The following is a 15524-nucleotide window of genomic DNA, read 5'->3' on the forward strand; positions in this document are numbered from 1 at the left end:
TAACAGATGAGAACCCTTTCATTTAAGAGAGTAGTATTTAACATTCTGAAAGGGTATTTCAGTTTCAAAAGAGTAAAAGTGTCCCAAGTTTTTAATATTAAGGTTTTTCTTACTAAAGAATTCAGAAAGTAGATGTTATATATCATGTTGATTTTATTCCCATTTTATATATGGTTACTTCTAAAGTGTTACCGGTATAAGCAATTCATTTAATTTTGAATATTTGGACCTTAACTGTATATTACATATTGCTACAGTGGACTGAGAAAAAAAGCTTTTGTTCATATGCCAACACTGCCCAACCTTGACTTTCACAAAACTGGAGATGGGGTAAGAATTCAGCCTTTTCTTTTTAATAAGTAAACCTTTATATCAACATTAAAATGCATCCTGCAAAGTCTCATTTGGTTAAGGCTAGCAACTGTGCCTTTTACAAATAATAAAAAAAAAAATCACACAGTGACTGAAAAATGTTAGTGTATATGACCTATGTCAGCATGAAATTTGGGGGAACAAAGTTTCAAAGTTACTGATTTCTTGCTATTTCCAAAATATATATTGACTATATGTGTCAAGAGGAAAAAGTCAGTTATCATGTAATGTTTTATAGGAATTTTAGAAAAAATATGTGGCTATTGGCATCGTTTTATTGACATTAGAAAGATTCAAAATATCAGTCTTGTATGTTTAAAAACCATTTAAAATGTTATATTCGCAAGGCTGCTGACTACTGTGCACCAGTGGGTATGAGTCCCTTATTTGCAGAGCTCTTGTATGTCTGCCAGTGGGTCAATTCATACTGCTTTAACACACAGATTTAGATTGTATCTTCTAATTAAGAATACGTATCTTTAACGTGCTTCAGTTTAATTTCTCTGGTCTTTTACAAGTTAATGTTTTCTTTTTTCTCTGCCTAGTTGGAAGGAGCTGAACCTTCTGGGCAGCTTCAAAATATTGATGAAGAAGTTATCTCTTCTGCTTGCCGTCTTGTGTGTGAGTGGGCCCAGAAAGTGTTAAGCCAACCATTTGACACTGTCTTGGAATTAGCCCGCTTCCTTGTAAAAAGTCACTATATAGGCACCAAGTCAATGGCAGCTCTAACTGTAATGGCAGCAGCACCAGCAGGTACGACATTACTGTGAACAAGCTAAAAACTGACAGGTATTATTGTATTTAGAATTGGTAGCAAAAGAAGAGTTAGATCAAAGAACTTCATCCTTTTAGTACTTGTATGAGTTCACTCTTACTCCACTTAACACTAAATTCAGATGGGTTTGTTGAGCCAAGAAAATAATAATCCTTTCATTATAAAGCTTAATGCTATGTTTCTATAGATTGCTTTGCTGGCATATAAAACTGTTGATTCCCCAGCTGATATGTTATTAATTTTTCCATTGCTATTTTTACATTTATAGAATGTGTTTATATGTACTTTTATATGTACATATATAATATGTGTATCTAAATAAATATTAGAAGTAAAATAATACAATTAAATTTTTAAATTACTTGTTAGATTCCCATTCCAGAAACTAATGCTTATGAATAAAATTATCTTTCCACACTGTGACAGGTAACTTAGTCTCAAAAAAAACCACTGTACGAAGGCTTACTATAAAATAACGAGTGATATTTTTGACTGTGCATTCATATGACTATTTTTATTCAAAGATGAATTTTTGGAATCGACAGTTTTGGGAATTGACAGTCTCGTTAGAATGACTCCCTCCTAAATTAATAGTTGTGTAAAATATCAGTTCTGATGAATTTTTTAAAATATCTTATTTCAGTTATACCTTATAAAACTAGAGTGGATAAATTATTCTAGAAAATTATGATGTGTATTAAAAATGCAGTGATATAGTGATCTGAGACTTATTTTTCCAAGGACTGTCCTTCTAAGTGTTAATTCTAAATATTTTAAAATCTACAATAAACATTGTAGATTTTATCTACATTATCCTGGCCAGAATTACAGTCTCTTAATTAACTTCACTTCTTTGTTTAGTATCTTTTACACATTAATAATGAGTCTGTTTTCTTCTAATTTTACATTTAGTATGTGGGATGTATATGTGTGTAACCTCTAATTTTGTGGTCAATTGAAGACCCATTTCAGAAAAATAATGTCATATAGTTTTTCCTTGCTACATGTAAACTGTATGACCTAAATCTGTTTATTCATTATACTGACCAGCAGGAGAATGCTTGACCAGCCTTATTGAGCTAAATAGCTCACATATGTTACCTCATTTAATTCCCCCAGCAGTTCTATGAGATAGGTGATACTTATTCCCAATTTATAGACTTGGGGAGGTCAATTAACTTGTTCATGGGCATGTAAGTAATGGAGCCAGGATTTGAATCCTGATTTGTCTGTCTACAAAGCCCAGCTTCACTCAATTATGTCATAATGTCATATGGTAGAATAAGCTTTAAAAGGAGCGAACCCTTCAGTTTGCTCTGCTCTCTTTCTTCTATCCCTGCCAACATCTAGAAGAGAACTTCAACACATGGAGGATTTAGGAGGTATCATAGGGAAAAGAAACATCTCTTTCCCATTTCTCTCATTTGCAAAGTCTAACTGAGGGAAATATTGAATGAATTGAATGAATGAATTTTTAAGGTATAAGTGTAAATAAAGGTGTGAGTTTTTTAAACAAAAGTACTAAAAATTACATATATAAAAAAGAGACTCCATTTTTGAAAGCAATCAGCCTGAGAGGGTAAACACTTTACCAATTGTATCATTACTCAGAACATTTTTAGAATGTCTCAAAATTTTGATCTCAGCCCCTTACTATATTTTTCAAAAAAGACCTTTGATAGTAGACTAATTTTCATCCCTTGAAGGTGAATTTGGTTTTTTATAAATATAGTCTCCATATTAAGAACAGGTTGTGTTACAAATGTCCTTTTGTAAGTCAGCTGCTTGGAACTCATTCCTATCTAAAAACCCTGGCAGGAAGGATAAGACAGCCAATTTGTGAGCCACTGGCAGAGGCTCTCTGGGGTGCGGGTGCTGAGAAGCCAGAGCTGAGGCTTGGGGTCAGGAAGGGGCAAAACAATTGGAGCTGGATTTGAGAGGAAAAATCATGATTTTTAAAAGGGGCTGGAGGTTCAACAGATCCTCATCATTATCAAGTGTGGGTAGAGAGTTATAGCTTCCTCATTCTCTATTTCCTGCCCCCCACACCAAGTTGTTGTTAACTAGAATGATGAAAAGCAGAAATTGGGATGGGGAAAAGAAAAGACTTAAAGGCCAAGGTGTACCAGCAGGATAGTTGTTCCTCCCCTTTCTTCTCTTCATTGTTTTTATTGCCCACAATTTACTTTCTAATGATCTCAATGCCACGCCCCAAATCTGAAATGAGCTTTTTAAACATTTTAATTTTATTATATAATCCATTTTTCCTAAAATTTGTATTTTGCTTATTTTGTCCTTTTTTTTCGGTCTTTATCTTACTGTTTTAAAGGTTTTCGCAGTGACACTTTTTTGGAATATCTTAATGTTAGTCTTAATAAGAAATTCTGCTTCTTAATTTCTTCTAGGTCATACTGGAATAATTGTATAGTAGCAATATAATAATAATGCCTATTTCCATGAATTTCTGGTAGAATTAAAAACTGTCTTCTCCATATAATTTTTTTCCATTATGGGGAGTGGCTTCAGCAAATATGTATGGAATTATTGAATGCCCCTCATGGGCTAAATATTAAAATCATGAAAATACATGTACTTATTTCTGATTAGAAATGGGGGAGGGAAATTTACTGACCTTTGAGAAAATGTAAAAATGCTGTGTTGGCATTTATCTTAGCTTCTGCACATTTATGATATAGCTACTGTGTTTAAAATCCTGTTGTTGATTTAACTGAAACTGTCACCTGAGTTGAACCATATTGTAAGATGACAAAGCTATATTGACAATTGTTTATAAATTCGAAGTCTAATGCTTTATACAGAAATTGTGAGTTAAAATTTTGGTTGCTTTGTCCAGTAGATGGCTACATTTTCAAAGAAATTCAAAGGAACCTGCCTTCTATAAAGGAGAGTATTTATTTTAGCTTTCCTTTCTGTTTATTTTCAGGAATTAAAGGAATTACCCAGCCTTCTGCTTTTATACCGACAGCTGAAAGTAATTCCTTTCAGCCTCAGGTGAAGACTTTGCCATCTCCAATTGATGCTAAACAGCAGTTGCAACGGAAAATCCAGAAGAAGCAGCAAGAACAGAAACTACAATCCCCTTTGCCAGGAGAATCCGCAGCAAAAAAATCAGAAAGTGCTACAAGCAATGGAGTAACGAATCTTCCTAATGGAAATCCGTCAATCCTTTCTCCTCAACCTATTGGTATCGTTGTGGCAGCTGTCCCTAGTCCCATTCCGGTAATATAATTAAATAGTATTTGGCCTTATTGGGATGGTGGGAAATCAATTGTTTATTTAAAAGTGGCAGATGAAAAGAAGGCAAGTACAAGTGTAGCCATAAACTGGTTTTGTGACTACAGGAAGATTCCCCTTCAGTCTTTCAGTCACGATGTATGTTGTTGATTACAAAGTAAGCTATGAAACATTATTGAAAATATAAAGATCCAAGACATACAAAGTATGCACATAACCACTCAGAACTTTATGTAAGAGTGAGTTCTCATTTTTAGAGTTGTTTCATCCCTGGCTGAGCCAAGATTTTTTTTTTTTTTTTTTTTTTTTTTTAAGACAGAGTCTTGCTCTGTCTCCCAGACTGGAGTGCAGTGCCACAATCTCGGCTCACTCCAGCCTCCACCTCCTGGGTTCAAGCAATTCTTCTGCCTCAGCCTCCCGAGTAACTGAGATTACAGGTACTCACCACCACACCCAGCTAGTTTTTGTATTTTTTGTATTTTGTATTTTTAGTTGGCCGGGCTGGTCTTGAACTCGTGATCTCAAGTGATCCACCTGCCTTGGCTTCCCAAAGTACTGGAATTATAAGTGTGAGCCAACCCACCCAGCCAAGCCAAGATAATTTAATTGCAAACTTTATTTAAAAGTTAAACGCTTTTCCTTTTTACATTCAGATGGAGCAAAATTCTATTGTGTAATGATAATACTTAAATGTAGGCCTATCTATGGCTTATCGGATATAGGACTAGAACCTTGGCCAAATTCTTTAGCTAGTTTATTAACCTCTAGTTGTAGATAAGGAAACAATCTCCTGCTTTTCTATCTCACACAACTGAGGTTATGATGAAGGGACTTTTAAAATGAGAGTAAGTTGGTACTTTATGTTATTATTGGTAATATTTAGGAGATATTTTATCATTTTTCTTGTTCGTATTATCATGTTATTAAAATATGAAATACATGGTAACCACACTGTTTACTATAGGGCAAACTGGGGTCGATATTAGTTGTATCTTATTTGCAGTGGTTTAGTTACAGACGTTTAAGGTAGACACATTTATAAGACAATTTCCTCTATGAGTGAGCCATCTTAGCATACCTTTACAGTTGTATGTTTCTTCAAGATTTTCTGTCTTCTTCCTGTAACCCCCTTAAATCATTGTTTCAGCAAATATTCATCACAAGTGTGAAGCTTTTAGTCTTGTTAACTGAAAAGTGACTTAATGATGTTCTTACATATTTTTTAACTATAATGCGTTATGGTTGCATTTGTTATATTTATGTGTCTGTGTAGAACCTGGTCTAGAACTCTCTTCTAACACAGGAACTTTTTTCTTTTTAACATTAACATTTAATGAATGCCTTAAAAGTATATACAGATACATGATTTACTATTTACATGCCTAGACTTGTTAAATCTGATTTTTTGCTGTCTTTTAACAGGTCCAACGGACTAGGCAATTGGTAACTTCACCGAGTCCAATGAGTTCTTCTGACGGCAAAGTTCTTCCCCTCAATGTACAGGTGGTCACTCAGCACATGCAGTCTGTGAAACAGGCACCAAAGACTCCCCAGAACGTTCCAGCCAGTCCTGGTGGGGATCGTTCTGCCCGGCACCGTTACCCTCAGATCTTACCCAAACCAGCCAACACCAGTGCACTCACAATTCGCTCTCCAACTACTGTCCTCTTTACTAGTAGTCCCATCAAAACTGCTGTTGTACCCGCTTCACACATGAGTTCTCTAAATGTGGTGAAAATGACAACAATATCCCTCACACCCAGCAACAGTAACACCCCTCTTAAACATTCTGCCTCAGTCAGCAGTGCTACAGGAACGACAGAAGAATCAAGGAGTGTTCCACAGATCAAGAATGGTTCTGTCGTGTCACTTCAGTCTCCTGGGTCCAGAACCAGCAGTGCGGGGGGAACATCTGCTGTGGAAGTCAAAGTGGAACCCGAAACATCATCAGATGAGCATCCTGTACAGTGCCAAGAGAACTCTGATGAGGCTAAAGCTCCCCAAACACCTAGTGCCCTTTTGGGGCAGAAAAGTAATACAGATGGAGTACTGCAGAAACCTTCAAATGAAGGTGTCATTGAAATAAAAGCAACTAAGGTCTGTGACCAGAGGACCAAATGTAAAAGTCGCTGTAATGAAATTCTGCCAGGCACGTCAACAGGCAATAATCAGAGCACTATCACTGTATCAGTTGCTTCTCAGAACTTAACTTTCACCAGCACCAGTTCACCATCTAATGGTGACTCAATCAATAAAGACCCTAAATTATGCACTAAAAGTCCAAGAAAACGACTGTCTTCTACATTGCAAGAGACCCAGGTGCCTCCTGTAAAGAAACCAATTGTGGAACAGCTTTCAGCAGCTACCATAGAAGGGCAGAAACAAGGCAGTGTTAAGAAGGACCAAAAGGTTCCACATTCAGGGAAAACAGAAGGTTCAACAGCAGGTGCTCAGATTCCTAGCAAGGTATCAGTAAATGTCAGTTCACACATAGGAGCAAATCAACCCTTGAATTCTTCTACCCTTGTTATCAGTGATTCAGCTTTGGAACAGCAAACAACCCCGTCATCATCTCCAGATATAAAAGTAAAACTTGAAGGAAGTGTCTTTCTCTTGGACAGTGATTCAAAGTCAGTTGGCAGCTTTAATCCAAGTGGATGGCAACAAATCACTAAGGATTCTGAGTTGATACCTGCCAGCTGTGAACAACAGCAAGCTATCAGTGTTATGACAATTCCTGAGCACTCTGATATCAATGACTTAGAGAAGTCCGTGTGGGAATTAGAAGGAATGCCACAGGACACATATAGCCAGCAGCTACATAGCCAGATACAGGAATCTTCTTTAAATCAAATACAAGCACATTCTTCAGATCAGTTACCTCTGCAATCTGAACTGAAGGAGTTTGAACCTTCTGTTTCCCAGACAAATGAAAGCTACTTTCCTTTTGATGATGAACTTACACAAGATAGTATTGTGGAAGAGCTGGTGCTTATGGAGCAGCAAATGTCAATGAACAATTCTCATTCTTACGGCAACTGTTTGGGAATGACCCTTCAGAGTCAGTCAGTAACTCCAGGAGCTCCAATGTCATCTCACACCTCCAGCACCCACTTCTATCATCCAATCCACAGCAATGGCACTCCAATCCACACACCCACACCTACACCCACACCCACTCCTACTCCAACCCCAACCCCAACCCCAACATCTGAAATGATTGCTGGATCTCAGAGTCTATCACGGGAGAGCCCTTGCTCCAGGCTAGCCCAGACTACACCTGTGGATAGTGCTTTAGGAAGTAGCCGACATACACCCATTGGTACTCCACATTCTAACTGCAGCAGTAGTGTCCCCCCCAGCCCTGTCGAATGCAGGAATCCATTTGCATTTACTCCAATAAGCTCCAGTATGGCATATCATGATGCCAGCATTGTCTCAAGTAGTCCTGTGAAACCGATGCAAAGACCTATGGCCACACACCCTGACAAAACCAAGCTTGAATGGATGAATAATGGGTATAGTGGGGTTGGTAATTCATCAGTTTCTGGCCATGGTATTCTCCCAAGCTATCAGGAACTAGTGGAAGACCGTTTCAGGAAACCTCATGCTTTTGCTGTGCCTGGACAGTCTTACCAGTCTCAATCCAGACATCATGACACTCATTTTGGTCGTTTGACTCCTGTCTCTCCTGTGCAGCATCAGGGTGCCACTGTAAATAACACCAACAAACAGGAGGGTTTTGCAGTCCCTGCCCCTCTTGATAATAAGGGAACTAATTCGTCTGCCAGCAGCAACTTCAGATGCCGGAGTGTGAGCCCTGCTGTTCATCGCCAGCGTAATCTTAGTGGAAGCACCCTCTATCCAGTATCTAATATCCCACGATCTAATGTGACCCCCTTTGGAAGTCCAGTTACCCCAGAAGTTGTTTTCACAAATGTTCACACAGATGCATGTGCCAACAACATAGCTCAAAGAAGCCAGTCAGTTCCATTGACAGTCATGATGCAGACAGCCTTCCCAAACGCTCTTCAGAAGCAAGCAAACAGTAAAAAAATAACCAATGTTTTGTTGAGTAAACTTGATTCTGACAATGATGATGCAGTGAGAGGTTTGGGAATGAACAACCTGCCCTCTAATTATACAGCCCGGATGAATCTCACTCAGATTTTGGAACCTTCCACTGTTTTTCCTAGTGCCAACCCACAAAATATGATTGATTCCAGCACTTCTGTTTATGAATTCCAAACACCATCTTACCTCACCAAAAGTAATAGCACCGATCAGATCAATTTTTCTCCTGGAGATAATCAAGCACAATCAGAAATAGGAGAGCAGCAGTTAGATTTCAATAGCACTGTTAAAGACCTGTTGAGTGGAGACAGCTTGCAAACCAACCAGCAGCTGGTAGGTCAGGTAGCATCTGATCTCACTAATACTGCATCTGATTTCTCTAGTGATATTAGGTTGTCTTCTGAGCTCTCAGGCAGCATCAATGATTTGAATACTTTAGACCCAAATCTACTGTTTGATCCAGGTCGTCAGCAGGGACAAGATGATGAAGCTACACTGGAAGAATTAAAGAATGACCCATTATTTCAACAAATTTGCAGTGAATCCATGAATTCTATGACTTCATCAGGTTTTGAATGGATAGAAAGCAAGGACCATCCTACTGTTGAAATGTTGGGTTAAATTGTGTTTTATAATATGTAGCACACTGTATCTAAAGACATATGTATTGTATTTGTCTTAATGGAAGTGCCTCCCGCAGCAGAAATACTATTAATTGTGACATTTTAAAAGCGTTTGCTGCAGAAGTGGTTTCTTCAGTAGGAAATGGTTAGACTTGCCTCAGTTCTTAACAAGTGTCTAAAGACAGTAGGCTGTAGAAGAACAAGTATTAGGTTTTAAATTTTATAATATGCCCCATTTATTCACATTGATTGACTATCCAGCTGTTACAAGAGCAGTCAATCTTTATTTTGTATAAGTTAGTTTCATTTCATCAGATGATCTGCACAGAACTCAGAATAAACCATCAAGTTTAGGTATAGGCTATTTTGTTGTTGGCATTATCTTTTAGATATAAAATCATAGCTAAGGTGAACTGTAGACAAGAAAGTCTTCCTTGAAACAGGGATAATATTCAGGTTATTATAAAATATTTAGGCTTGAAGCATAGAGCTACTGTAGGATGAAAAATCTCTGTAGGACTTTCTGGGGCTTCAGTACCATTTACACCCACGATGAAGGGCTTAAATAGAAAATAATGGAAAATTAAATATTACTTTAAGGAAAGCAAAGCTGCACTAAAATTTTTAAGAGAAAAAAACAAGTAGCCATTTATATTTGTGACCTTGCATTATTTTTAAATGTTGATTTTAATATGGAGCTAGCACACATAGATGCACAGGCACGCACACACAAAACAAGTAAATGTAACTCCAGGCATTTGTAATTTAATATAATAAATACAAGCATGTTAGAAAAATGCTTTATGTTTTATGATTTGTTAGGGGAATGAGAAGGAAAACAAAAGCATTCTCTTAGTTTCATCACAATGGCTGCATGTACATACTGAGATTCTAATTGAGATTTACTTTGAAATTTTTCGTTAAAATATTCCACCATAATCAGTTTTTTTCCTCTTCAACTGAGTGACTCTCTCACTCCTGAATATAGTAATGTAGTTTGATCATAGGATCCCTTTGAAAAACAGGAAGGACGATAACATAAAAAACAACAAAAAACATTTCACCACCTAAGGTCTGAAGCCACAAATCTTTATATCTCTGATGAAACAAAGGGGATATCAACAGTACTTGAAGAAGAGGAGCATTTTATTACTTGCTTAATTTATTTATTGTAATAACCACAATTGCAAAATAAGAACTCAGGATTTGTTTTAAAATGTTTCTCTCTATGGCTCCCATTTTGTTTTGTGAATAATTATTTATGAGTTGCATGTTGACACAAACCTACTCACTGGTTGAAAGCTCCATTTAAGTGAGTTTCAAGATCACTTTCAAAGAGATTGTTAAATTGCCATTGTTTTTAAAGCTAACATAAAACCATTTGCTATGCCACCTTGAACCTAGCTAAGCTTTCCTTTACCTTAGTAAGCCAATCAGAAGACTACAATCAATGAATATTTAGCAAATGTGCTGAAGGGTTTAATAAGGTTTTGTTGTTCAATAAATTTGCAAGGTAGGGTATTAACATTTTGATAAAAAATGGTGCTAGAGTTGGCGCAGAGGTTTATATATTGGTATGTCTTAGTTACTGGCATTTGTGTGTGTTTGTTTGCTGTTATCTTGATTTCATGATTTGTTAGGTATTTTTTTCTTGATGCTAGTTATTTCTTCACTGTACATTGAGACACAGCACTACTGCACACCAAAGTATGCAATACCCAAAGGAAACTGTGTGATTTCTTCTAACAAATGATGGGAGCCTTTCTTTATGAGATACTCTGAAAAGGAGATTTTGAGGCCATTCTAATCCCTTGTTTACATTATTAGCTTCCTACTAATATAAAAATAATGGAAATCTTTTTTGATAAAAATATTAAGACTGGAGGATTTTTAACCCCTTGTACAGTATTGCAGCAAACTCTTTAAATTTGGTTGAATTCGTCCAGCAAACTTTCTGGGGTTCATATATTGCACTAAATTTGTTGAACCTGTGGTAGGCACATCTCTTAGGATAAATGCAACCAATACAGTCCACAGATTAAACTTTTTAAATGTGTTTCATTATGAAAAGACAAAATGTCATCAAAGTGACAGATAAAATTGTCTTATGTAGCAATGTGCATTGATCTCAATGAGATATTTCTATTATTCTCTTACATGAGAATATTACAGCAGGAAGAATTAAGTTTAGTTTGCTTCACCATGTTAATACATGATCACAAAATGTGCATGAGTGTTACTGACTTATCTTGTACAGTACTAGGATTCCTGTAACCACTCTTTTTTTTTCTTCGCTGTATTGAAACTGGTTCAGTGTTAACCAGGCAAACATAGTTATTCACAGGTTATTTACTTTATGTTTACTAATTCTGCTTAGTTATTGTTGAATATGTTCTGTTCCAGATTATTTTTATTGTTTTGATGTTTGCAACATTTTGCATACTGTTTATCATAAGACTTCATGAAGTAAATAATTTTGCATATAATTGCAATAAGCACTGACTTTTGAACTGAAAAGAAGGAAAGTGTTTTTTGTGCAGTGCATCTGAGGTTCATATAATAGTCTTGTACTATAATGTGCTTTACTACACGATAAATGACAAAAACAAGCCCTGTTTCATGTTTCATTTAGTGCAAAAAGTCAGATTTCCCCAGTGTTTTGTTGTCTGTTGTACCTGCTGAAACTACAGTAGTTGAATATTGCGGTAGCATTTCAGTTCTCTTTTTTTATTAAAAGTGCTCAAAAATTGTTTTTTAAATGTTTTCAAAAACAATTAAAAACATTTTATATTAAACTGACTGGATCTGAAGGTGTTTTATGGGACATATTTTATATAGGCAACACATTTTTTAAACAGACCCAGTGTTATTCTTCCTTTGATGTCATGAACTTTAGGGAGTGAATAAAAATCAGCAGAAGGCAGAACAGAGCTGCTGATCTGCTGTGTGCTATTAATCCAGAAGAAGACACAGATCTTATTTCACTCATCAAAACTCTGCTGTTCACTTAGGATTATTACCAATGAATGGTGCATGGCACAGAACTTTATGTTGTCCAAGAAGCCATCTTTTTCTCTTTCACATAGTGTTTATTTTTAAATGTTAGCCTATGGAGTACCTAGGTAAGTATATTTCTGGAGCTTTGAATAGAAAATGAGAAAAATTTAAAGCATAGCTGTGTTCAGAAGCAGTATAGACATTTCCAAGTACCAGAAATAACAAACTGATAAGTGTAATGAATTTATAAGCTAGAATCTGGGCTATAGGTCTGGAAGCAGACCGAAGTAGCCAGAAATGTCAGCTCCTGCAAAGTAATGAAACCAGGGTCTTGAATGGAGTTTCCTCGCTCTTGAAACTGAGAAGCAACAACAACCAGTGCCTGGGACTGTAATTTATATTGTAGACAGATCTTGAGTCAAACAGCCTACTCCTCTGTTTACATAGATCTTTGTAGATCTGTGATAGTTCCACTGTCACCACAGATCTGGAGCCCTCAGTTTGAACAGGCGGTAGAAGCAATTACAAAAGGAAAGGAGCGGAGATTAGGAAGGGAGAGGTAAAGAGGAGGAAGGCGCCCATGCAAGCTGAGCCTGCAAATCAAAATTCAAAAGTACTTGAAGAAAATGAAACTAATCCTAAGAAAGGCAATCACTCGAGAAAATGATAAGTAATGAACTACCTAGATACTACTATAAAATAAGTATGTTAGGATCCTCTGCTCAGTGACATGGAAGGGTAAAATGTCAGAGCAGGCAAACATAAGAACCAGTGCATAGAGTCAACCAGTAAGAAATTCTGGGGGTGAAAATACTATATAACACCTGAGGTGATTTTGGTTGCAAGTAATTGAAAACCCAACACTGGCTTAAACCATAAGGACACTTACTTTTCGCTTAATAATGCTGGAGATAGGAGGTTCAAGGGTTCATTCAATGGTTCATTGTTTACAGGCACCGGATCCTGTTTTTCTGTGTTTCTGTTCCATCATCTTCAGCTTTGCTTTTCTGTGTCTTTTACCTCATGGTCACAAGATGACTGCCACAGCTCAGATGTTATACCCTCATAACATCCCAAGCAGGATAGTAAGCAGTTCTCATAGCCTTTTATCAGAGAGAAAAAAATCTCAGAATCTTCCATTAAGCACTCCATACACACACTCTATTAGTCTCACTGTATGAGACAAAGGCTCACCCTAAGGCCAATTACTTAGCTTAGATCCTTAATTAATGTTTTATAGGTAAGAGAGGGGCCCATTTCCTGGAGCATGTGGTCATTCATCTTAAATGAGTTCCATCACCTAGGGAAGATATTAGAGACTTGTCGTTTGGGAGGCAACCAGTAGCGGTCACTGCAAAAAATAGCTAGGTAAGATGTATAAGATCTTGTACCCACCTTTGAGGGGCTTACAATCATAAAGAGTTAAGTACATGTTCTTTGTTAAGTGCCAACAATATGTATAATACACTATGTAGAAGAAAATAAGAATTTGAAATCTTCTGAACTAAGTATAAGTTTACTGGTGTTAACTGGTATCTTGCCTTCCCACTATGAGCTGAAAAATCAGGTATTATTGAGTATCATAAATGCAAGTTGCCTCAGCTCCTACAGCATAAGACCAAACTTTTTATTTTGTTAAATTTGAAGTACAGATTTATTTTGACATGCATTGTTATAAATGAATTTTTAAATAATTATAAATTTATGGATGGGATCACATCAGTATTTCACGATCTGAAATTTTAAAAATATGTATGCCAGTCCTGTTACTATAATCTGCTTAGAAGAACGAATGAAAACAAAAAGACTACATTTTTCAAGATTTGATTTTTAAGAAGTACTTAATTCTTGGAGAGGAGAAGATAGTCATATAAATAAAATGAGAGTGATATTACTGTGGTATATAGAGTATTTCTTTGCATTAAACCCAGTGTTAAATAGTTTGCATATATTCTCATGTCCTCATTGTAACAATTTTTAGCGAATCTTATTTTTCAGGTGAGAAAATTTAATTCAGAGATTAACTGGTGGAGGTAACATAATAACAGGAAGAGCCAGGATTATCTTAATTTCAAATCCTACTTCATACCATTATGCTATAAAGATATGTGTTCACAATGTACCTACTGCAGTTGTGTGATCTGGTTGCTTCTTTGAAATTTTCATTCTGGTTTTAAATTTAGAATTGAGTTTGATTTTTGTGGAGTTCTTTATTTAACCTCCCGTCCTTATATGTCAACAATTCTTTTTCATTTTTGTTGCTTTTAGATTTACCTGTAGTTTGTAACTTTCCTTCAAATTACTTGAATCCTTTTCCCTCCCTTCTCTCCATAGAAATACCCTGATGTATTAGGAGAACGAAGATTTAAATACAAAATTTTGTTTTCCACACAGCTTTTCAAGCACATTTCATAGAGTTATACTCTAGTCATATTTATATTTAAATCACTTAAAATTTCGTCAAAATAAAAATGGGACTTTTTTAAGGGATGATAAAGTGCCTAAAATATGTCAGTCTCTGTACAAGGTGCTAGAGAAGACACCTGCCATTTTGAAATTTTGCAATATAATGAAAAAGACAGTGAATGTCTTTGCAGGATTCAATGAGGTCACTATAGCAGAGGTGGATGTTTATCAGTAGTATGCATTCTCCCCTTCTTCCTTACTGTAAAAGTCCTTGATTTTTAGCTGAGCAGACAGCCATCTGACCAAAAGGCTATAGCTGCCAACTTCCCTTGCAGTTAAGTGGAGACATTTACCAAGTACTCAAAGAGATGTAACCAAAAGGTTTGGGTGCTACTTCTTTTGCAGTGTTCTTGTCCTTCTTCTCTGCTGGCTGGAATGCAAATGTGATGGCTATAACTCAAGCAGCCCTCCTGGACTTCATGTTAAAGACACATGCTGAGTATGATTGAGCAGCAAGATACAAGGAGCCCAAGGCCTGATGACTTTGGGAGGGAAGCTGCCCAAGTAGTTCTGACTGCTTACCTCTGGATGTGTTTTACATGAGAGAAATAAATTACTTTCTGGTTTAACTCACATTTATTTTGAGTCTATTTTGAGTCTGTGTCCCTCAACACAAATCCCATTTCTAGCCAACATAGCTGCTAGAAGGTTTTAAGCAGGAGTAGGGAATGTTACAGTCACATGGTGATTGCTAAAACCATCATGGATGCCCCACATACCCTACGAAAGCAAACTGCATCTCTTTTTCATTGGGATTGGTAAATCAGGAGAGGATCCTAGAAAAATACCCTTTCATAGCTTTGGAGGTTGGGGGAGGCAGAAATAAGAGTAGATGAATTCTAAGCTGCTGATCAAATTGAAAGGCAATATGGCATTCTGGTCAGACCTAGGTTGAAGTCTCAGCTCCACCAATTATAACCATGACCAATTATAACCATTCAAACTTACTTGAATATTAGTAA

At 36.6% G+C, this 15524-nt stretch overlaps 1 protein-coding gene across 1 annotated transcript in view; it reads left to right on the plus strand.

Annotated features, from left to right (window-relative positions):
* RFX7 (regulatory factor X, 7) overlaps positions 1-11894 on the plus strand; it is a 155358-nt gene extending 143464 nt beyond the window's left edge. Inside the window, exons 6-9 of the mRNA XM_011940535.1 lie at positions 246-330; positions 918-1125; positions 4092-4387; positions 5825-11894. Of these exons, the coding sequence (XP_011795925.1) occupies positions 246-330; positions 918-1125; positions 4092-4387; positions 5825-9097 (3862 nt within the window). The 3' untranslated portion in view covers positions 9098-11894. The remainder of the gene's footprint in view (positions 1-245; positions 331-917; positions 1126-4091; positions 4388-5824) is intronic.
* Positions 11895-15524: the final 3630 nt, after the last annotated feature.

This window comes from Colobus angolensis, unplaced genomic scaffold (assembly GCF_000951035.1).
Source record: "Colobus angolensis palliatus isolate OR3802 unplaced genomic scaffold, Cang.pa_1.0 Scaffold19, whole genome shotgun sequence".
Taxonomy (NCBI): domain Eukaryota; kingdom Metazoa; phylum Chordata; class Mammalia; order Primates; family Cercopithecidae; genus Colobus; species Colobus angolensis.